The sequence below is a fragment of the Dryas octopetala genome, chromosome 7, assembly GCF_963921425.1.
Source record: "Dryas octopetala chromosome 7, drDryOcto1.1, whole genome shotgun sequence".
NCBI classification, from domain to species: Eukaryota; Viridiplantae; Streptophyta; class Magnoliopsida; order Rosales; family Rosaceae; genus Dryas; species Dryas octopetala.
In genome coordinates, this window is record NC_141372.1 from 20,864,296 (window position 1) to 20,888,344 (window position 24,049).

Genomic DNA, 24,049 nt, shown 5'->3' on the forward strand with positions numbered 1-24,049 from the left:
TGCCGAGAGCAAGGCACAATCACCATATTGGAATAGGAACGAGTGTGGCCCATATGAAATAAGGAATTGAATTCCTTATTTTGGAGGAATTGAATTCCATAGGGGTCCGGATTAGAGAAGAGGGAATGATAATATAATTTTTTATGCCAAAACTACCCTCACCCTTTTTTAAAAAACACAAAATTGCCCTTAACCAAATAAAATCCCATAACTACTTCATGAAGTGGACAAGAAATGATTTAGTTATTTTTCGATCTCTCCCTCTCTAAGTCTTTGCTATTACACACACACACACACACATACACACACACACACACACACACACACACATATATATATAACTGGTTGCTCCTATTTAAGGGGATAATTTAAGATAATTTTAATTTTTTTTCTTCACCATAAATAAAAGTATGAAAAATAAATTTTAATTTTTTGCAAAATATTTGAGGTAAACTTTATTTTTAGGCATTTTAAAAATTGTGAGCATCATAAAACATATTTAATTTTGTATAAGGGCATTTAGTAATCAAACTGGTTTGGATTCCAATTCCTGCAAATAAACAAACACGTGTATGGAAATCATGTTGTTTCTTATTCCGATTTCTGACAGTTAGTAAATACGTTAATGGAAATGTCTGACTCAAATTCATGCTCACTCTGATTACTCCTCACTCCGATTCAACCTAGCTCACTTTGAATTCAATTTATGTTCTGATTACGAGTAAGTAGACATGCCCTTAATTAGAGAATGTAATACTATTTGTAACTTCTGGGTTTAAGGAATGTCCTTTTTACTGATATTTTCCAAAGTAGATTATTTGATTATGTTTTGTGCATAGAAGGCTATGTACTACATCCTTATACTTTTGGATATAAAACATGAACACAACCTTCCAATATGGACTTACAGTTGTATGAACCATCATTTCAAATATCAAAAGTAGTTCCTTGATAAGCCGGCTTTCCTCATGAATCCTTTTTCTCTCATTAAATCTAAAATATGTTTATTGATGTAAAATTTATGTTGTCTCTTCTTTAAATATATAGCAAGCCATGGAAATCAATAAATCACCACATCCTGAAAATAAAAGTTTTGGATTAAGTATTTCCTCAAAAAGAAAATGCAATCACCCATAAGGTACAGAGCATACCAATAGAGCCAACTGTATAGTTCATCCAGTGTTTCCTATAAGATGAAGTTTTCAGGTTGCTTTGAAGAATAAAAAGTTCAAGCAGGCTCCACCAGTTCATGCATATATTTGGGACTTCAAGAACAGAACAGTCTAGAAAACAGGTAGCCATGACAACCCTGCACAATGTCAAGCAAAGCAACGGTTTGGCATGCTTCCTCAACTGAATGGTCCTTCCATTGATTCTGTATAGCTTCTGCAACAGGAGCAATCTGATGCTGCAGTACAGCTGCAACAAGGGGTCCTACCAAATTGAGCCTTGTTGCAAATAAACATGTAGGCTCTTCGAGAAGTACTGCTATCTAACCCAAGAAGTTCACATATAAACCCAAATATAGGAGCATGGTGAAAAGAAGCCACCCCAGAACTTAAAGAAGCTTCCCTCAAAGACTTAAGAGATGGTATTTCTGAATACACAGCTGCAGCCACCCTCATCAATGCAGACCCTTGTGCAATCGATGCCTTTCTACCCACTTCATTAGTTAGCATTGCATCCAACATTTTGTCAAGTTTACGCCTGGTTTCCAAATCAGGTGATATTGTTATAGAATACACAAAAGGAAGGAGTAAGCTGCCAGTATTCTCCAACAGATGGATTACAAAAGTTTTGATATCTTCATGACCAGTGACAATGAGAGCTTGGATTGCAGCCTCGATCAAGACCAAAAGAATGAGCAAAACCACCTGTTGGGAGGATAGAATCGAACAGTTGCCATTGGCTCCACTGTAAAAAGGACTCTGATGAATGACGTTTCTTGTTTATATCCATAGGAGCAAAACCACCAGTTGGGAGGTTAGAATAGAGCAGTTGCCATTTGCTCTGCTGTAAAAGGGAGTCTGATGAAGCAGGTTTCCTGTATTCTTTGTTAAAGTCCATCTCATTCTCAATTGGAAGAATGAAACTACTCTGGCTAATACACTATGAGCAATCAAGCTTTGACCATATTCAAATACCTGCAAGGGAAAACACCATATACTTAAATCAAAACAATTTATTTGTTTTCTTCTGTCATCAATTGGTGGAAGAAAGCTTATGCACGTGGGATGCACATTCGAATTACAATTCTTGACTAACATTAAAACTGTCGACCAACCACAAAGTCATAAATGTTTTATTTTTTTCATTTTTGCCTGCTCAACCATTTTAGTAACTTAGTATTACTGATTGCAGTATAAAAAACAAAAGTTGGAAGGCAGTTGATGCTTAAAATACTGTTTGGTTCTACTTTATACTCATGGCCTTCTTCTTTTCAAATAGTACTTTTTAAAGAATATTGCTAGGTTGAATGAAAAATAAATTCGATTGTTTGCTGTCCTCTTCTTGCATCTCCCGCAGCGGAAAGCAAATGTGATTGTTTCCGCGTGGAAAACAAATAGCAATTTTGGGCCAACATTCGACATTAATCTGAACAAGTCTACACAAGTGAGATAATATCAGATTAAGATTCATAACATACTGCTAGCTATTGAACAAACATCAAGTTATTCACCAGATACATCTCAGCAGAAAATTAATTAGAGAGAAAAATAATGGTACAATATGCATGCAAAAAATGTAAAAGAAGCTAAAAAATAATAGCAAGGACAGCTAGCAATTAGAGAAACGGGTTGGGGCTTAATTACCTGGGTTTCTTGGGAATTTGAAGTTGGGCAAGTTTTCACATCTATCCTTCAAATATGTGATTCAGCAGCTCATCAGTAAATGACTGAACAAACAAATGCATTGATATTCTAATTGTGATGATTGATGATCGAGCTTGATCATCAGAAGGAACACCACTCAAGTAAATAGTAACTGTGTGTGATTGACTACTGAGTAGTGCTAATTATAAGATATGGGTAACACTTACATTACGTAGGACTCAACGGGACTTTATGTGAGGCAGAGAGCTTAGATAGATATCTATATTGCTTTTGGTCAATGGTAGAAGGGTTTAATGGTGAGGGGGCCTCCTCAGTCCTCTGATCAAGTTCCAGGCACCTTCCAATTCCGAACAAAGGCAAAGCATGAAGTTTGCCTCCAGAGTCCACAATAATAAAACGAAACTAATGACAACTTCTCTTTTGTGAATAGTAGTTGTCAAAAGTTAATGCACTTTTGTAGAAAAGTTTACACAACTCTATAATAATAGTAGACAAAAGTCTAGAAAATTTACTACCCCATGTCAAAATATACTAGAAAAAATCCTTGGATATTTCTCTAAAACATGTGGCTAGGAAAAGCCATGGCAATGCGAAACAGGGAAGGGAAATGTTCTGGTCCTCCCATATCGTCCGTATCTGATGTGAACAAGTCATTTTGCAACACCTGTCAATTTGAAGAAACCATACCAGACAGCAAAAAATAAATAAACAAATTTCATGTTAGGACGGATGAAACCCACTTGACCCTTTCATATTCCCATTCATATTCACTTAGAAACTTGGAACCTATTTCAACGAAGTGGAAGAAAAATCCACTAACTAATAGCTAATTACAGTGGTGTATGAAATTAAAGAGTTGAAAATTCCACCTTCAACTCTATAAGGAGTAGCGACTAAGCAGTTTGGACCAAAAATATATGAAATAAAAGAATTGAAAAATTACTAAATAGTCCATGAACACATAACATAGCATAAAGCTTGTGGATTTTAAAATCCAACAGCAGCTGGAAACAACATCCAGTCTCCACCCATCAAATTCAATACAAGCACTTCGTCCGCTTACTAGGTCCTGCTAGTGCTGCCCCACCATCATCATCTTCATCATCAACCTGTTCAAGGCTTCGCTTGGTGGTAGTAATGGCACCAGATGCCGATACTGGTACAGCAGCAGAAGCAGCTGCGTTCTCAAAATCAGTACAATCAGAAAATATTTCCAGAGTCTTCTCTGAAATGCTAACGTTGTTGCTCTGCCACTTCTGTCGTAGAATAGCCCCTCGGTTGGAAAGAAGAACTCAATCTCACTGCAACTGGTATGCCACTCTGTTCCTAAGTATTCACTATCACGGGATATGTAGAATAGCCAAAGGCAATCTGACCCAACCTGGCAAAATTTGTCTCTAAAGAGAAAACCAGGATTAAAATATGTCTGGTTTATTCCATTGGCTTTCAGGTAGCATCCAAGATTATGTCTGGCGTTAACGTTAGGGAGTACAAAAACAGCACACAAAGCATATCCCATAAACCCACTATTATTCCAACCTCGAGGTACCTTTACACTTACTGAATCCCCAACACTTCGATGACTGAACCACTCAGGAATTTCACTTCCAGGAATTACAATGTGAAAATCCTCCCTTGAGTTAGTGATTCCCTATGACATAAAAATTAGGGTGTTAATGTCTGTGTTTGTACAAAAACACACACACTCACAAAACAGATATCTAAGGAGCACGCACCTGACGAAGGAACGTCTTCAGCATTTCAAATGCTATGTTGTCATTTATTTTGAAGCAATTGGTGAAAAAGAAAGACGATCTCTCCCATTTATTGAAATAGTCTTCAGCAGTAAACATCATTTCCAGTGAAGAACAACCATTTGCTCTAATTTCACTCAATGAACAAACATCATCTTGAAGTCTCTTGCAATTCTCCAATTTATTGAAATTGAATGCATCATACAACCATCTGCCCATACATCCATCTGCCCATACATTCAATTCCCTATTTGCTGGAAGGCCCGACAACTCTTGAAGTCTCTTGCACTTCGCCAAGTTAATGGCCTCAAGCCTAAAACATGATCGGACGAATGAAGGAAGAAGAACAAAATTATTTCCACTCAGATCTAGATGTACTAAAGAGGGTAAGCAACGAATACCGTTGGGAAATGCTCTTTCCCCAAGATTGCAGTTACTTAGTCTTAGATCCGTTAAATTACATAGAGCAGATAACGGCAATTGGAAACTCATTGGCTCTGTATTCACTCTTTGCATAAATCCGGAAGGCAAGAACTTATTCAAAGATCCCCGAACCACTTCACATCCATGAGAAATTGTATCTTTAAGTTTTTCAAAAAAACCAAAAGAGGAAGGTAGTTTGATCTTTGAGCAACCAGAAATATCAAGAACTTCCAGAGACTTTAAGCCGTATATGCTTATTGGAAGACGCACAAGGTTTTTGCAATCCTTCAAGTCCATCTTTGTAAGTCCTTCGAGCACTTCAATTGATAGGTCGACCTCATACAGTCGGGTACAACCTCTAAGTATTAGAATCTCAACATATGGCATACCTCTAAAGTTTGGGGTGTTCACAAGATTCAGAGAATGGCTGAGATTAATGGTTTTCAAATTGTACAAAGGCTGTCAAGTAAAAGCATAGAAAATTAGTTTCCATGATTTAACAACTCCTATAGGTAACAAAAGATTAAACAAGTAACAGGATACGTACCTTTATTCCCATCTGAAAATTTTTAATGCTACTATTACACAAGTTAAGCTCGAACAGCTTCTCTAGGTTGAAATGTGATGGGAAAGATTTTAACGGATATCCGACCCAATCAAGAATCCTTAAACTATTGGGAAGATATTCAAGCTCATTAGAGAGACTCGCATTATTAATTTTGAGGTATCTCAGTTTGTTCATCATTGAAAAGGCACTCGCGTCCACATTTACTCTTGGCCCATCCGTTGACTTCAAAATTATGCCTTCTAGTATTTCTGTACCCTATTAAACAAGAATACAAAATAGTGAACCTCATAACTCAAGAAAAATGGTTAGTACAGTACCTTGTTACATAATATATTAACAATTATAAACTTATTCTTGTACTTAAATCCCTTACAGTATTTTTGCTTAAGACATAATTGGCATCTTCACAAAGCCACAACCTACTGCGCCTGCCTAGCTCATTAGGAGATTCTCGGATGACAATTTCCCGACCCATTTCTTGTAGAGAATCATGCATCCACAGCCTTTCATCCAAAACAGTTAGGAGAGATCTCTCGATGAGAACATTTATTCCAATAATTGCAGAAAGATCGCAAGCAGTTAGTATTTTTATTACTCGATCTCTGCTCTCAGTGTTAAAGAAACATGCAATGTCTAGGAATATTTTCTTCTCCTCCCCATCTAGACCATCATAACTAATCTTAAGTATGTCAAAAATTTTCGAGTTACAAACTTTTCCTAGTTTTCTCAATGCACAATTCCATTCACTTAGACCTCTCCCATGCAAAAAAGATCCCAAGACTTCAAGAGCTAATGGAAGACCTTGGGCATAACTCACAACACTGTTTGTGGGAAAATCCACATCTATCCGAACAGCCAATCACGGCTCGACACGTGGCTGGTCAACACCCACCTCGGAGTTGACTCTCTGTGGTCAAACTTTGACCTCCACATCATCGTTGATTAGCACTTCCTCTGCCAGCTCAGACCGGATCTCCACGCCGGGCCCACCACGTCTGGTCCGAGCCGAACCGATGATCTTCCAAGGGATTGAGTGCCCATCTTTCCACGGTCATTCCGGCTCGGCTCGGCTCGGCATCAAAGTGACCTCCTTTCGAGCTCTGGCGTCGTCCAGTCAGAACTCGGAGGGACCCCTATCTTTTGGATCGGCTCGGTCTGGAATCCCATTTTCGATCCGACCACACATGGACTTCATGTCTACGCATAAGAAACATGTGTTCGTATCGGCTCGGCTCGGCTCTCCGCCGCCATTCTCGGGGAGATCATGCTGGGACGAACCGCCGCACTTAAATGCACCTGACACAAATCTTCTGACAGATAGAATATCCAGTCTGCATTCATGACTACTGGGGGAGTTTGCCTGAACCTTCCAACCTTGCATTTAATGGGGCATTCAATGCAGCATTGAATGCTGAGGAAGTAAGCAGCTGGGCATGCAACTAGGTCTGACCAGGTGCGTGGGTCTCTGGCAACCATTCATTCACATGCAGGTAACTTATTCATTAAGTCTTCCTTTGCCTATATAAGGCACCATATGTGCACAAAATGAGGATCTACGCATCCACCCAAAAACACTTATACAAAAATTCCCACTCACCAAAGAGCTTACCCAACTTGCTGAGAATAACCCAGAACATTTGCCTTGTTCTTCCTATTCTCCCAAGTTCATCTTCTGTTCTTCCTCATCCCCCATCAAACACCATCACTGATTTCATCATCGGAGCGTGTTTGGCTGGTACCACACCGGTCCATCTCCTTTGATCTTGTTTCTTTTGCAGGAAGATCTCAATCAACATCCACTTCATCATCCAGCAAAGCATCTGATCAGCCAGATCAGCTATTCTAAGTTGTTGCATCTACCTTACGAGAATTTGCATCAACAGATTGGCGCCGTCTGTGGGAAGGTGACTTCAGCCGTTGTGTTCATCACCGCAAGTGCTAAGCTCTTCCTTCACGCAAGTCATCATGACTACCATCTTCCGGGACACCAGTTCTTCTTCAGGGACGTCTCAGAATGATGAACAACATCAGCCTGAAACACCTGAAAAGACAAGGGGAGCACAACTCCCCAGGACATCAAAGTCCAAAGGTCCCTCAAAAATCCGAGCTGCTCACAAGCTCCTTAAGGAGAGCCAGCGACATCTAACCGCTGAAAATGCGCTCCTCAAGCAGAATAATGAGCTGCTTGCAAAACAGGCCGAGCTGGCCGGGGAACTTGCACGCCACCGTGCTCAGCTTGAGAATAGTGGGGGATCGGGTTTCCGATCGCGACGGACCCGAACCGAGCAGGAGTCCTTTCGCCGTCTCCTTCTCGGCAAAGCGCTCCCGCCGAGTCGAACGACCAGACCGATCGGCAGGAAATGGATCACATCTTCCCGGGCTTCGAGGACATGACCCCGGCCGAATAGGCCGAGTGCCTGAACGCCCACCGTCTTCTTCAGCAAAAACAGGCGGCTTTCGGGAAACGTGTCCCCAGGAATTCAGGCGGAGACCGTGCCGACCTGAATACAAACCGGCGACCCCCGGCCCAATCCAAGTTGGGGGCCAACAGTCCAGCCGATTCGGCCGAAACCAGGGTCCCGATTGGGGATAGGCTCGGCCCCATCACCGGCCAGGATCCTTCCCCATCAGGGGCTCACTCAGGGAGACGATCGGTGAGCGACCGACTGGGATCAACTATGATCATGTCGGATCGTCGACCGGTGAGCGAGAGGATCACTCGCCAACCGGTGAGTGAGAGACTCGGTAACCAGGCCGAACGCTCAGGGGAAAATGCGGCCGAGCCGACCCCGCCCGACGTGGAAAATCTTGTCCGGACTCTGGTCCAGGACCAAATCCGGAGCGTCCACGATCGGCTCGGCCACGTCGAGGTCTCCAGGGGGTACACCGGTAGAGCCGACCACGAAGAGGAACTCCCCCTCCCGTACACCAGCAGAATCATGGATGCTGAGGTCTCCCGCGACACCAAGCCCCCTAAGATGGATCAGTACGATGGGGCCAAGGATCCGTACGACCATCTCGACAGCTTCAGATACGCCATGGAGGCCCGCCAGGCGTCTGAAGCCACAAGGTGCAGGATCTTCCCTTCGACCTTGAAGGGCTCGGCTCGGGGATGGTTCCGAACTCTCCAACCGAATTCCATCGACTCCTTCTCCGACCTCCGGAGGGCCTTCCTGGCAAGATATCCGGTTGTATCCGAACGACTCTACAACTTGAACGATATGTCGCTCATTAAGCAGCAGGAAGGGGAGAGCCTCAAGGCCTATCTGATCCGCTTCAACATCGAATATACGAAGTGCGACGATTGCGACGACAGGTCAGCAAAGAATGCCCTCATGCAAGGTCTACACGCCGGGGGACTCCGCTCCCACCTAATGAGGAATCCTCCCTCCACTTACGATGAGCTTTCTGCCGAAGCCACTAAGTGGGCGCGGGCTGAGGAGTGGGATGCTCAGGTGGAGGCCCTGAATCCCAGGCCGACCTCAGCCAAGAGGAAGGAGGGAGAGGTTACAAGTCCCAAACCCCAGGTCCAATCCAAGAAGACCAGGACCGAGGAGCCACGCCAACTTCTGGGCAAAGGACCCAAGTTTGTCCAGTACACGGAGTACACTCCCCTCAATGCCGGTCTGGAGGCGATCTTCTCCAAGATCAAGGACCAACTCCCAGCTGCCAGGGAGATCAAGGGACCACCCCCGGACAAAATCAGGGAGGGCGTCTTCTGCAAATACCACTCCAATCACGGCCACGTCACGGGTGATTGCTACGCTCTCCGCGACGGGATTGAGACTCTTGCCCGGGCGGGTAAGATCAATCAATTCCTGGCCGGTGGGCCTAGAGTACCCAAGGCCGCGCCGAAGAAGCCCACCAACACCATCGAGGTCCAGGATGCTGCCATCGGATCGATCGGCGGGGGACCAACCTTCGTGGGAAGCTCTAACCGATCCCAGAAGGAGTATGTCAGACAGGCGGCTCAAGCTCACGAGTCCCTGTCGATCCAAGCGGGTCAGCCCAGCACCTCCAAAAGACAACGGAAAGACTGGGCACCGGTCACCTTCGAGCCTAACGAAGCAAATGAGATCATCTTTCCCCACTATGATCCGGTCGTCATAGTGGCTGAGGTGGCCGGAACTACCATTGCGCGCTCCTTCGTCGATGGAGGGAGCTCAGTCAACATCCTCTACCACTCTGCGTTCGCGCAGATGGGAATCGGCGAGGATAAGCTGGAGACCGATACACCTGCCTTGGTCGGATTCGGGGGAGAAGTGGTTCAGCCCCTCGGACACATTTACCTTCCCCTTTCGCTCGGGAAGGGACCGATCAAGAAGACCTGCATGACGTACTTCATCGTCGTCAAGCGGCCGTCAGCCTACAACATCATTCTGGGCAGACCGGCTCTGGTCGACCTTGACTGCATCGTCCATTATGCCAACCTCCTCATCAAATGTCCGGTGGGCGACGACTGCATTGTCATCCAGGGAGATCAGTGCTCAGCTCGGTCTTGCTACGCCGCTTCGATCAAGCAGAAGGGTCAGCTGCCGAACTCACAGGAACTCGACTCCATCGCTGATTCAGGCAGGTGGCCGAGGGCGGAAACATTCGACTTCACTTCCGAGCCGAACCCAGACACTCGGCCCCTTCCCGCCGAGGCCTGGGAGGAAGTGCCGATCTCGGCCGAGACACCGGATCGGCTCGTCCGAGTGGGGACTCAGATCAGCCCCGAACAACGTTCTGCCGTAATCGACTTCCTCCGCGCCAATGCGGAGGTGTTCGCCTGGTCTTACGATGACATGCCAGGCATATCGTCTGACGTGATCACCCACAGGCTGAACACCGACCCGGGATGCAAACCGGTCCGTCAGAAGAGAAGGTCTTACGATCCGGTCCGATACGCCGCCATGGCTGAAGAGGTAACCAAGTTGCAAAACAACGGGTTCATCCGGGAGGTCAATTATCCCGACTGGCTTGCCAACGTGGTCATGGTGAAAAAGAACAACGGGAAGTGGAGGATGTGCGTGGACTTCACCGACCTGAACAGGGCATGTCCCAAGGACAGCTTTCCCTTGCCCAGAATAGATCAGCTCGTCGATGCAACAGCTGGACATCAGCTCCTCAGCTTCATGGACGCCTATTCTGGGTATAACCAGATCCTCATGCACAAATCCGACCAGGAGGGCACATCTTTCATAACTGATCGCGGCATGTACTGCTACAAGGTCATGCCCTTCGGCCTCAAAAACGCCGGAGCCACCTATCAAAGGCTGGTCAACCACATGTTCAGATCTTCCATCGGCAAATCCGTAGAGGTTTACGTGGATGACATGCTGGTCAAAAGCATCAAGGCGGACGATCACGTCAAGGACCTCTCAGACATGTTCGGAGTCCTAAAAGAGTATCAGATGCGGCTGAACCCAGCCAAATGTGTCTTTGGAGTTCGGTCCGGCAAGTTCCTTGGCTACTTGGTCAGCCAACGGGGGATTGAGGCCAACCCGGAGAAGATCCAGGCCTTGATCAACATGAAGTCTCCAAGGACACGCAAGGAAATCCAGAGTCTGACTGGAAGAGTCGCCGCCCTGAACCGGTTCATCTCGAAGTCCACTGACCGGTGCCTCCCTTTCTTCAAAGCCTTAAGGGGAGCAGGGAAGAGCATAGAATGGACCCCCCAATGCGAGCAGGCCTTTCAAGATCTGAAAAGGCACATGGGGGAACCTCCCATCTTATCCAAACCAGAGGAAGGTGAAGAACTTTTTCTCTACCTCTCTGTCTCTGACTCGGCTCTCAGCTCAGTTCTAGTGAGAGAGGTCGGCGGTGTACAACACCCCGTCTTCTATACGAGCCGAGCCCTCGCCGATGCCGAGACCAGGTATCCAAAATTCGAGAAGATGGCTCTCGCCCTGGTCAGCTCGGCTCGGAAATTGAGACCCTACTTCCAGGCTCATTCGATCGTCGTCTTGACGGATCAGCCACTCAGACAAATCCTGGCAAAACCCGAGACTTCGGGTCGGCTCATCAAGTGGTCAATCGAGCTCGGCGAGTTTGACATCATCTACCGTCCCAGGACGGCCATCAAAGGTCAAGCCATGTCGGACTTCATCTGTGAGTCGACCACCTCGGCGGAAAACCCACCGCGCGCCGCCGCTACGCCAACTGCGTCTGATCCGAACACAAGTGACAATCATGTCCAGGCTGATCTTCTCACCTGGACCCTCTATGTGGACGGATCTTCCAACGCCATGGGAAGCGGAGCCGGGCTTGTTCTGATCTCCCCAGAACAAGTTGTGATGGAGTATGCTCTTCGCTTCAAATTTCAAGCATCCAACAATGAAGCAGAGTATAAGGCACTCATCGCTGGACTCAGATTGGCAAAGGAGCTCGGCGCGATCAAATTAAACATCTTCAGCGACTCCCAACTAATCGTCAATCAGGTATTGGGAGAGTACGAGACTCGGGAGCCCAGCATGATTGCCTATCTCGAGAAGACCCGTTTGCTGCTCGGGAACTTCTGCGAATACAAAATATCCCAAATCCCGAGGGCAGAAAATTGCAGGGCCGACGCCTTGGCACGCCTGGCTTCGGCCACGGATACTGGGTCCGCTAGGCACGTTCCAGTTGAAATCCTGGACAGACCTAGCACCGTCGAAACCGAGGCCGCCGTTATGCAGACTGAGGCCGAGCCGAACTGGATGACGCCGATCATCGGCTACTTGGTCTCCGGGATCCTTCCCCCGGAGAAGGACAAGGCACGTCTCATCAAGACCAGATCGGCTCGGTTCAGCATCATCGATGGTCAGCTCTACAAGAGGAGTTTCTCCCTGCCCTACTTGCGATGTGTCACTCCCCAAGAAGGTCGGGACGTGCTAAGAGAAATCCACGAGGGGATATGCGGAAACCATTCTGGAGGAAGAGCCCTTGCCTACAAGACGATTCGACAGGGTTACTTCTGGCCAACGCTGAACAAAGACGCAGATCATCTGTCTCGCGCTTGTATCAAATGCCAGCAATTTGCCGCGGTTCCCCATCAACCTCCCCAGTTGCTGACCTCCATATCCGGTCCCTGGCCGTTCGCGCAGTGGGGACTCGATCTGATCGGCCCTATGCCGAAGGCAAAGGGGCAAGTCACCATGGCAGTGGTAGCAGTCGACTACTTCACTAAGTGGGCCGAGGCCGAGCCCCTAGCCACAACCACAGCCGAACGGATGGAGACCTTCGTCTGGAAGAACATCATTTGCCGATTCGGCATGCCGCACACCATCATTGCGGACAATGGCAAACAGTTCGACTGCAAGAAGTTCAGGAGTTTTTGTTCACGTCTGAACATCAACTTGCGCTTCACCGCGCCCTACCATCCGCAGTCGAACGGACAGGTCGAGGCCATCAACAAGATCATCAAGAAAACCCTCAAGACTAAACTGGATAGTGCTAAGGGAAATTGGCCTGAACTCTTGCCAGAGGTGCTTTGGTCCTACCGAACTTCCTATCGCAACTCCACGAAGGAAACACCCTATGCATTGGCATTCGGGACTGACGCTGTCGTCCCGGTCGAAATGGGGACTCCCTCATTCCGAACCGGTACGTACAATCCCGAGACCAATGACGCCGGACTTCGGCTCGGCCTGGACATGATCGAGGAGAGGCGGACCGACGCCAATCTCTGCCGAGCCGCTTACCAACAAAGGGTAGCCAAATACTACAATCAAAGGGTCAGACCCAGAAGCTTCGGATTGGGCAGCCTCGTCATGAAAAAGAATCCCCTCGCTGTCAAGGAGAGCTCATTCGATCTGAACTGGACCGGACCATACAGAATCACAGGCATAGTCAAGCCTGGCACTTACAACTTGGCCACTCTGGCTGGGAAGCCTCTCAAGCATAGCTGGAACGCTGAACACTTGAAGACTTATTACCAGTAAAAATGTAGTTAGGATCGGGGACTGTCCGACCTAACACCCATTCCAATCAATGAAAAGATGAACACATTTTTACTCATCTTCTTCTTATTTTTCGAAGCAAACACTGGGGACTCTACTCCTATACACTTTCAACAAAGAGGAAAGATCTAAGTGTTTCCTTCGAAAAAATAGTAAACCCATGTGCCGAGCCGAAGTGCCATTTCCGGCCCGACGCTCGGTACATTACAGACTCATCAGGTCTATAAACTCATGTGTCGAGCTGGCGCGCCATTTCCAGCCCGATGCTCGGCATATTACAGACTCATCAGGTCTATAAACTCATGTGTCGAGCTGGCGCGCCATTTCCGGCCCGATGCTCGGCATATTACAGACTCATCAGGTCTATAAACTCATGTGTCGAGCTGGCGCGCCATTTCCGGCCCGATGCTCGGCATATTACAGACTCATCAGGTCTATAAACTCATGTGTCGAGCTGGCGTGCCATTTCCGGCCCGATGCTCGGCATATTACAGACTTATCAGGTCTATAAACTCATGTGTCGAGCTGGCGCGCCATTTCCGGCCCGATGCTCGGCATATTACAGACTCATCAGGTCTATAAACTCCCGTGCCGAGCTGGCGCGCCACTTTCGGCCCAATGCTCGGCGTGGTACAGACTTATCAGGTCTATAAAAATCCCTGTCCGAGCCGAAGTGACTTCCTACAGTCCTAACGTTCAACAGGATATTTCTAAAAGAAAAATATACACTTCAACCAAAACTTTCATCGTGCATGCCGAGCCGATCTGAAAGTAGGTTTGAATATTTTTCTCAAAAAACAAAATTCCTAAATATCTCAATGGGTATGCCGAGCCCATCTGGGATTTTTACTTATCTTGGTTATGCTTATCAAGCTGATCCGAAGACAAGTTCTAATTTATCATTACCATTCCATTTTCATTGCGATCGGCATGCCGAGCCGATCTCAAGATATCTTAGTTTTTATTATTTTTGTCACTTTCATTATTTTCTTGTCCGTATGTTATTGGTTATGTCTTTAGCTTAACTTCCGAGCTGAACTGACAGCAACTTATATCATAAAAAGAAAATACTGATAAAATTAAACAAGATAAATCCAAACAACATATTGTTCAAAAATCAAATCAAACCCGAGCCACACCTCGGCTCGGGGAGAAAAAGTAAAAACAAAAATACAATTTAAATTCAGGCAGATCGCTCAGCAGGGCCCTCTTGGATCGGCTCGTTGGACTCCTCGGGTGTCTCCTCGCCGAGCTGCACCACCTCAACCCCGCCGATCTGCATCTCAGCATTGGGATCGGATTCGGGGACTGGGGGGATCGGGGTCGGCTCGCACTCAGGCGGCGCAGGGTCCTCCGAAGTCGGCTCGGCCGCTGGCATGACCACCTCGGCGGGGGCTTGGCGATCGGGAAGAGGAAGCTCATCTTGCTGACTTTCCTGGGTACCCTCCTCCTCGTCATCGGACTCGCCAAGGAATGAGACATCCCAGTCCGGCCTCTTCGATTTGATCGCCTCCAAGAGCTCCTGATACCCTTCAAAATGGGCATCTGCCAGTGCCTGGACGCTTGGAAGCCCAGCTCGACGCCGAGACTCGGCCGCCCTTCGTTCGGCCTCCTCAACATCCCGCTGGAGCTGGTCAGCAAGTTGCCCCAGGTCGGCCACCTTCTGCTCTGAGGACACAAGCTCCTTCCCGAGCCGAGCGACCTCTACCTCCCTCTCAGCCAACTTGGACCGAAGACCCGCTGACTGGTCGCGCTCGACCTTGACCGCCCGCTCGGCCTCGGCCAGCTTCTCCTTGAGCTCCAGGATTTGCTCCCGAAACCTCTCCATTTTCGCCTCGGCCTCGACGGCGGCGTGGGCGGCTTCGAATTGCCTCATGGCAAGCTGCAAAAAACATCTATTACTAATCCGAACCGAGTGGATAGACAAAATCTGAAGTAAAAAAGACTTACCAACATGGCCTGGCGGGATGTGCTCAGAGCTTGGTGGCTGAAGCTCGGCTCGCCTTGACCGGTCCAGAGCCCCTCCCGCGCCTTCGACGTCATCACGCGCTTGAGGCCCGTGACGAACGGCTCGAGGCAAGGGTCTACCTCCACCGCCTTCAAGGGCGCCGAGCCAGACGCCTCGGCACCAGAACCGCTGGGCCCGGCCCGAGCTCTTTTCTCCACCCGGGCCTCGCTCTGGGGAGCCTTCCTCTTCTCCGATTGCCGAGCCGGTCTCGGCGCAGAAGGTCCAGGCTGAGCTGCCGCTGCGGCAGGAGCCTGGACCGGCTCGGCAGGAGCCCGCCCCGCGGCCCTCCTCTGGACGCTCCGAGCGGCCTTCCTCCTAAGACGAGCCTCCAGCTCGGTGGGCGCCATTCCCCTCTCGGCTCGCGGATTCCACCTGGGCACAAACCAGGAGATCCCGCTTAATCTGATCTGAGTTTCCCCGAGCAGAAACTTAGTTGACAAGTATTCTGCCGGTGAATCCCTGATCGCGGCGATCTGGTCCTTGAGCTCGCCCCTCAGCTTGTATTTGCCCCAACTGACTGCAAAGGCGAAACCAAAAAGAGAGAGAAACTGCCAACTTATACCCCCATGCAAACCGATCTCAGCCCTTCATTTCTGGCGCTTCAAATACCAGATCTTGACACCTGTCAAGCATTCAAAAACACCCATAAGTGAGGTGACCCTTACGTTCCCCCATGCAGAAATCAAGCGTCCCTTCACCTGTCCCTGAGATATTTTGACCAATCACAAGTCGCCTTGTGTTCGGATCTTCGGGAACATGGGTTTGTAGGGTTCGGCTCGGATCAAGTGACATGCCATCTTTGGGATTGTCCTTACACTCCAACTTCCAATCCACCACTGCTCGCTCGGATCGTAAGCTGGGGGACTCCTGTTTGTGGGAAAATCCACATCTATCCGAACAGCCAATCACGGCTCGACACGTGGCTGGTCAACACCCACCTCGGAGTTGACTCTCTGTGGTCAAACTTTGACCTCCACATCATCGTTGATCAGCACTTCCTCTGCCAGCTCAGACCGGATCTCCACCCCGGGCCCACCACGTCTGGTCCGAGCCGAACCGATGATCTTCCAAGGGATTGAGTGCCCATCTTTCCACGGTCATTCCGGCTCGGCTCGGCTCGGCATCAAAGTGACCTCCTTTCGAGCTCTGGCGTCGTCCAGTCAGAACTCGGAGGGACCCCTATCTTTTGGATCGGCTCGGTCTGGAATCCCATTTCCGATCCGACCACACATGGACTTCATGTCTACGCATAAGAAACATGTGTTCGTATCGGCTCGGCTCGGCTCTCCGCCGCCATTCTCGGGGAGATCATGCTGGGACGAACCGCCGCACTTAAATGCACCTGACACAAATCTTCTGACAGATAGAATATCCAGTCTGCATTCATGACTACTGGGGGAGTTTGCCTGAACCTTCCAACCTTGCATTTAATGGGGCATTCAATGCAGCATTGAATGCTGAGGAAGTAAGCAGCTGGGCATGCAACTAGGTCTGACCAGGTGCGTGGGTCTCTGGCAACCATTCATTCACATGCAGGTAACTTATTCATTAAGTCTTCCTTTGCCTATATAAGGCACCATATGTGCACAAAATGAGGATCTACGCATCCACCCAAAAACACTTATACAAAAATTCCCACTCACCAAAGAGCTTACCCAACTTGCTGAGAATAACCCAGAACATTTGCCTTGTTCTTCCTATTCTCCCAAGTTCATCTTCTGTTCTTCCTCATCCCCCATCAAACACCATCACTGATTTCATCATCGGAGCGTGTTTGGCTGGTACCACACCGGTCCATCTCCTTTGATCTTGTTTCTTTTGCAGGAAGATCTCAATCAACATCCACTTCATCATCCAGCAAAGCATCTGATCAGCCATATCAGCTATTCTAAGTTGTTGCATCTACCTTACGAGAATTTGCATCAACAAACACGATTTGACAGATCAAGATAATTTTGTTCTGGGTAATCTTTATTAAAGGCATTCCAACTAAAAAGCTTTAGAGCATCATCATAATTTAGTCCCTCAACCTTCAATATTTTTTCCACTCCATGTCTGACTAACAAATGCTCATTTCTAGTTGTAATGATAACTCTACTCCCTGGACCAAACCACATTTTATTTCCAGCCAAATATTTTAAATGGTCTAGCTGGTTCACGTCATCAAGAATGAGAAGAACCTTTTTGTGACGTAAAACCCTGCGTATTATTGTGGCTCCTTGATGAAAGTCCGATATGTCATCCTTTTTCCTCCATATCCCAGAAAGAAGTTCCTTTTGTAGGTTAACTAGGCCACTTTTTTCAACAGAATTTCTAACATTTGTAAGAAGGAAACTTACTTCAAATTCGTGAGATATTCTCTCATAAACAACTTTGGCAACAGTTGTCTTGCCAATCCCGCCCATCCCCCATATACCAATAAAGCGAACATCATCCTCCCCTGCACCTAAATGCATATTGATTGGTTCCAATCTTGAATCAATTCCAACAAGGTTCTCCATATTACTAAATAATGTACGGCCCAATTTTGTCCATATAACTTCAACAATATCTTTAATGAGCTTTGCCTCGTACCTACAACAAAATGGATTAAAAAAAAAAGCATGTTATTCATATATAGAGGAAATTACAGATTTAGTCCAGTTATTTTATACCTAGTTCAATTTTGGTCCACAATCTTTTTTAAGTTCTGTTTTGGTCCACTAAATGTTCCACTTGTTCAGTAAAGGTCCATATTTGTTTTCTCAAATTTGGCATGCTTTTTATCCTATCAAATCTCACCCAAATTCAGCGAACATATACTTGTTTTAAAGCTATGTATTTCTTCTTTACAACCATATAAAAATCATTCAAATTGGAGTTCTAAAACTCAAGATAATTGACCCCAAAGTAGGGTACCCGAAACTGCCAATTTTTCAAACTTCACCCAATCTCAATTCTTTTAGATTATAATACTCCAAATTTGTTTTTATGATTAAGAAATGATGAAATATAACTTATAGTTCAATTATAATTGAAGAAAACACAACCCAAAGGATTTAAAGTCACAAATCTGGACCTTTACTGAACAAATGAAACAATTAGTGGACCAAAACAGAACTTAAAAAAGATTATGGACCAAAATTGAACTAGGTATAAAATAAGTGGACCAAATCTGTAATTTTCTCTCATATATATGAATATTAATCAAATTGACGTAGATCTGCTTTTACTAGTTCTTATCATGGAACTTGAAATTTGGTCAAAGTAGCTGATCAAATGAATAACTACACAACATATATCTTTGCAATGTATTCAATTTCTTTCCTATTCGTTTAATGATATTTAGCTTCAGAATTCAGATTGGTCATCTACCTAGCAATGTCCCATGTGAATTGTAACACAATGAAAAACACCAAAATCTACTATGTTGTTAAGTAATGCAATATTCAAAATCTTATATTGATTCCACTCATTTAACCGGCCCTATAAATACAATTGGTGATCTACTTCCATTAATCCTCATACATTGAACCATTTTGTTTCTAACTTTCTCAAAACCTTTTCAATGGAAAGAAAGATAAAAGAAATAAGAAAACATACCAATCCTTTGAATTCCACCCAGAGAAATTTGCCACTTGTGTTAAAGCTGATCTCCACCTTCGCACCTTCTCTGTGTCATTGCTAAACCTTTCTTCATGTTTATTGAAGGCCTCTGCAAAACTCCCAGTTTGTTTTCGTACATCAGAGGGATCGACATCATAGAAAATTGGCATCACTATTTTTCTTGCTTCGATGCATTCAAGAATCTTTGAAAGCTCTTCCAAGCACCACGTTGACGATGCATAATTTCGAGAGAGAACAATGAGAGCAAATCTCGATTCTTCAATTGCGGTCAGAAGTTCTGGATAAATAGCTTTCCCTTTTTGAAGTTCAGGATCATCCCTGAAAGTGATTATTCCTTGTTGTTCCAATGCAGCGTATAAGTGGTCTGCAAAACCCTTCCGAGTGTCCTCACCTCTAAAACTCATAAAAACATCATATTTCCATTGAGGAGTTGAAGAAGGGAAAGATGTAGACATTCCAAGTGTGCTCATCGCCATTGGAACTACTTTGCTGTTTGCTATAAATATTGATTAATTCTAGAAACAGTTGTATAATTGTACTATGAAGTTGCGAACATCAGTTGCTTTCTTGGTTTCTATGGTTGTTGTTGTGGCTCTGCTTCATCTTGCTCCGGAATCTAATACACAAACAAACACACACACACTCACTCTTCATATGTGTGTGTGTGTTAACTTTTTGGTTATTGTCATCCTTCTAAACTCAAAAGACTATATATACCTCGATCAGAACATGATGGGTGGTGCATTCATATATAGAAGACAGTATAACATTTAGTAGCAGCTGAAAAATGCATATATTATTACGTAGTATGACATCAAGCTAACAATACATCATTAACCAATAATATTAATTAGAGAAAAGACTTAAGTTTAAAAGGAATGAAAGAGCAAATAGGAAAACATGTATATGCAGAGATGTAAAGTAAAGAACCAAAAATAGCTTAGGCCAGTCTATTAGCTAGATGATTACCTGGGTTTCTTGGCAATTTGGAAGTTGGGCTGCAAGTTCCTTTAGCTTTCTTTGAGATCTGTGAATTTCTAGCAGCTGATCAAGTCAAGTTGTGTGAGGAGGTAGCTTAATTGTGTTGTGTGTTGGTGATTGCCTAAAAGAAATGGGTAAGAGTAGGATTAATTCTTTGGGACTTGATGAGAGACCGAGATGCAGAGGAATGTTAAATTCTCAAGTCAAGTTGCAGGCATCTTCCTGGAAAAAACTTACAATAAATTTCAAGGCCCACTGATTTGGTCTCTGGCCAAGGTTCACTGTCTTCTTATTTAGGCATGGCCCGCCACCTAAATACTTAAACAAGGTTTGAATTCAACCTCAAGTGGTTTTTTTGCTTTGAAAACATATCTGATTAAAAAATATAGTATTGATGCATAATAACTTTTCTTTCGGGGCTTAGGCCCACCACAGTACCAAAAGTAAAATAAAATTGATGTAATTTGTATTTGTAATCTTCTTCATAAACATTGACATGATCATGATCTTAATTATATAGTCTGACTTCGTTCATTTTTTGTAAAAATCATTTTTTAATATGTAATATGTAAGAAAATTTATAAAACATGCAATATGTAAGAAAATTTATTTTTCTGTGTCCCCTAGTCCACCAAAACTTATCTGAAGCACATTGATAATTCTTCTTTCTGTTTATTCTTTAGCCTATTTATTGAACTTTTTCATACGTTAGTGCTTCTACCTCATAGAAAGGAACCTATAACCACAAGAGCTAATAGAAGGTCATGAGCATATGCAACGATATGGTTTAATTATAACATACGTAAAAGAATTTACTAAAAGAATCATAGTATTTGCTGCAATAAGTATATACATATATATATGTGTGGGCCCCAACAAGGTCGTACCTCAACATATATAAATTGAGGTATACCTTAACATAAATAAATTGAGGTATACCTCAATAGATGGAGCCTGATATACATATATATATATACACACACACACATACTGATATCATAATATAATAAGCATATAATTTAGTTATATGCATGTGTATATACTAAAATTATAAGCTTAATTATAACACTAAGAAAATTGATTAAAGGTGAAACTGCATTAACCAAAAGAAACACACTATAAATAACAAAATTATTAATAATTAAATGTTTATGAGTAATTTATTAGTGTGACCATAACAGCACCACATAGTGTTATTAATTCACATATATTAATTATATAACACGTGTATATTTATTAACATTATTTTAAAAATGTAAATCTGCCGTCCACTCATAATCCGGTCGATCACATCAAAAAATTGGACGCAGCCAATATAAGAAAGTTGTTATGAAATTTGTAATAAACTTATATGAAAATAACAGAAAACCGCAACAAAACCGAAAACAGAAGACACACAAAAGTTAAGACAAAATAAATTGGAAAAAATTAGAGCAATATTTAGAACTTACCTGTCACTCGTCAGACGTGTAAAAGACTTCGGGTGTTGGGATTAGAATTTAGAGTTGCAAGTACTAAAAAATTGGAAGCACCCGATTTCTGTAATAAAAGATTGGAACTTAAAATTGCTACTTATAATGGTGGAAATCGATTCATAAAATTTGGATGCAGCAAACTGTAAGAAAATGTTATGAATTAAATTTGTAGTAAACTTATATGAAAATAAAAGAAGAACACAACAAGACCCAAAGACATATGACACACGAAAGGTAGAAAAAGAAAGGTAATGAAGACAGTAAAGCATTTAAGTACAGCTGAAAAAAAGCATATATTATTCACTAGTATGACATCAAGATAACAATACATCATTGACGATGTATATTAATTAGACAGTAAATATTAATTAGAGAAAAGGCTTAAGTTTGAAGGGAATGAAAGAACATATTAGCAAAACATGTACATGCAGAGATGTATATTAAAGAACCAAAAATAGCTTACGCATGTTAGCTATTAGGGAGATAATTAGTTGGAGCTTAAGCTAATTACCTGGGTTTCTTGGCAATTTGGAAGTTGGGCTGCAAGTTCCTTTAGCTTTCCTTGAGATCTGTGAATTACTAGCAGCTGATCAAGTGAAGTTGTGGTGTGTGTTGTGTGAGGAGGTAGCTTAATTGTGTTGCGTGTTGGTGATTGCCTAAAAGAAATGGGTAAGAGTAGGATTAATTCTTTGGGACTTGATGAGAAACCGAGATGCAGAGGATTGTTAAATTCTTTTTGGTCAAAGGTACAAAAAGCAGAGGGGTTTCTCTCAAGTCAAGTTGCAGGCATCTTCCTGGAAAGAGCTTACAATAATTAATATCTTTCAAGGCCACTTGTATGACTTGGTTTACTGTCTTCTTATTGCAACTTGTGAGTTATCATCCAAACAATATTTAGGCATGGCCCGCCACCTAAATACTTAAACAGGGTCTGAATTCACACCTTAAGTGGGTTTTTTGCATTGAAAACAAATCTGATTAAAAAATATAGCATTGATGTATAATAACTTTTCTTTTCGGGGCTTAGGCCCTGTTGAACCGTAAAAAAATTCAAAGGTTGAGGTTGAGATAAGATCCCCATATGCCATGTGCCACATTAATTTCAAATGAAAACAAATTGAAAAGTGAGATAATGTGGATTTATCTGAAAGCTTAATTATCTCTTATCTGATGAGTTTAAATTTAAATGAAGAGAGTTATCTCATCTCCATCTGATCTCATCACTTGGACTTCCCATGGACTCTATAAATAGAGCATAGGGATTCAGAAAAAAAGGAGAGGGGAGAAAGAGGAGAGAAGACACCGAAAGGCCGCAAGAAGAAGAGGAACGTGTATTTGCCATCACCAAAGCTTTGCCACCGCTAGGTAGATGACACTTCTTTTATTCATTGCTCCTTTCAATAGTTGGTTTCGGCTGAAACCCCCAAAGAAAAAGTTTACCAAAGGATTCGGCTGAATCCATTTTCTCTCAATCGGTTTCGGCTGAAACCACAAAAATTCATCAAAGGATTCGACTGAATCCATCTCCAAATTGGTTTCGGCTGAAACCATAAAGGATTCTACTGAATCCATTCTCTTCCATTCGGTTTCGGCTGAAACCACAAAAGTATATCAAAGGATTCGGCTGAATCCGCATAAAAAAATGGATTTGGCTAAATCCTCAAAGAAAAAAAAGATGGAATATTGCTGAATCCACATGCCCCAAAATGCCACAGAAAAATCACCTTCTCTGCCATCATTCAACAAAGAAAACAAGTCTTATGGCTGAGATATATTTCCTTTGCATCAGACGAGGAAAACAAAGAAGGAGAAAGGCACGAAAACAAGAAAAACAACAAATGGGCAGCAAGCCAGGAAAAAAATAAATGAGAGAAATAAGGATCAACTTCTTGCTCTCTGCAGAGAGACGCAGACAAGGGACGTGTTGCTGCTATACTGATGCATGCAAGGAAGAAAGAGCTCTTGCCTCTTCAAGTTACGGCAAGGAAGCTCAAAGATTATCTTGGCCTTTCATGCCAAATTCTGCAAGAGAGGCCTTGTTGGGTAATACCTAGCATGCAAAAGAAGTCCAACTTGGAAGGAGGCGCAGCAAATAAGAGGGAAAGACAAAAGGCCTAAAGTGGCCTGCTATTCTCTATCAATTTGGCTATCAAAGTCATCAAGCTAGTGAACCCATGTGGTTGCTTGGGCCCACGAGAGCTAAAGGCTACTTCCCATTTGGATTGCAATTTGCAATTAAGAATGCAAGTCTACAAATTAATTGAGCTTGCATCCACAAAATCAGAATACCCATTAGCAAAATTAAATTACGTACCAATAGAAAATTAATTGGTAGAAAATTAAATAAAGCTTAATGGGCTCTTTCCATTTAACTTTCGCCCATTAAAAATATAAAGTGTGTCAATTAATAAATAATTGATACAAAGGTATTAGTGGGCACATAACCAAATTCATGTTTGCCCATTAAAAAAAATAAAA

At 44.0% G+C, this 24,049-nt stretch overlaps 2 protein-coding genes and 1 pseudogene across 3 annotated transcripts; all 3 read right to left on the reverse strand.

The window, feature by feature from the left end:
* Positions 1-1,144: 1,144 nt before the first annotated feature.
* LOC147280463 (urease accessory protein F pseudogene) lies at positions 1,145-3,902 on the reverse strand (annotated as a pseudogene). Its single transcript, XR_015123267.1, has 3 exons — positions 2,814-3,902; positions 2,491-2,605; positions 1,145-2,143 (listed from the first exon to the last, which is right to left on the reverse strand). The product of XR_015123267.1 is annotated as an urease accessory protein F pseudogene (transcript).
* A 441-nt stretch (positions 3,903-4,343) lies between these two features.
* LOC147280464 (TMV resistance protein N-like) lies at positions 4,344-22,387 on the reverse strand. The gene is made up of 8 exons (XM_086249948.1): positions 22,083-22,387; positions 21,548-21,635; positions 20,085-20,407; positions 19,092-19,763; positions 17,438-18,083; positions 5,953-6,396; positions 5,559-5,834; positions 4,344-5,470 (listed from the first exon to the last, which is right to left on the reverse strand). The coding sequence occupies exons 4-8, from the start codon at positions 19,589-19,591 to the stop codon at positions 4,556-4,558; spliced, it is 2,781 nt and encodes a 926-aa protein (XP_086106074.1). The 5' UTR covers positions 19,592-19,763; positions 20,085-20,407; positions 21,548-21,635; positions 22,083-22,387; the 3' UTR covers positions 4,344-4,555.
* Positions 13,982-17,422, reverse strand: LOC147280465 (uncharacterized). The gene is made up of 2 exons (XM_086249959.1): positions 15,452-17,422; positions 13,982-15,383 (listed from the first exon to the last, which is right to left on the reverse strand). The coding sequence occupies exons 1-2, from the start codon at positions 15,854-15,856 to the stop codon at positions 14,685-14,687; spliced, it is 1,104 nt and encodes a 367-aa protein (XP_086106085.1). The 5' UTR covers positions 15,857-17,422; the 3' UTR covers positions 13,982-14,684.
* Positions 22,388-24,049: the final 1,662 nt, after the last annotated feature.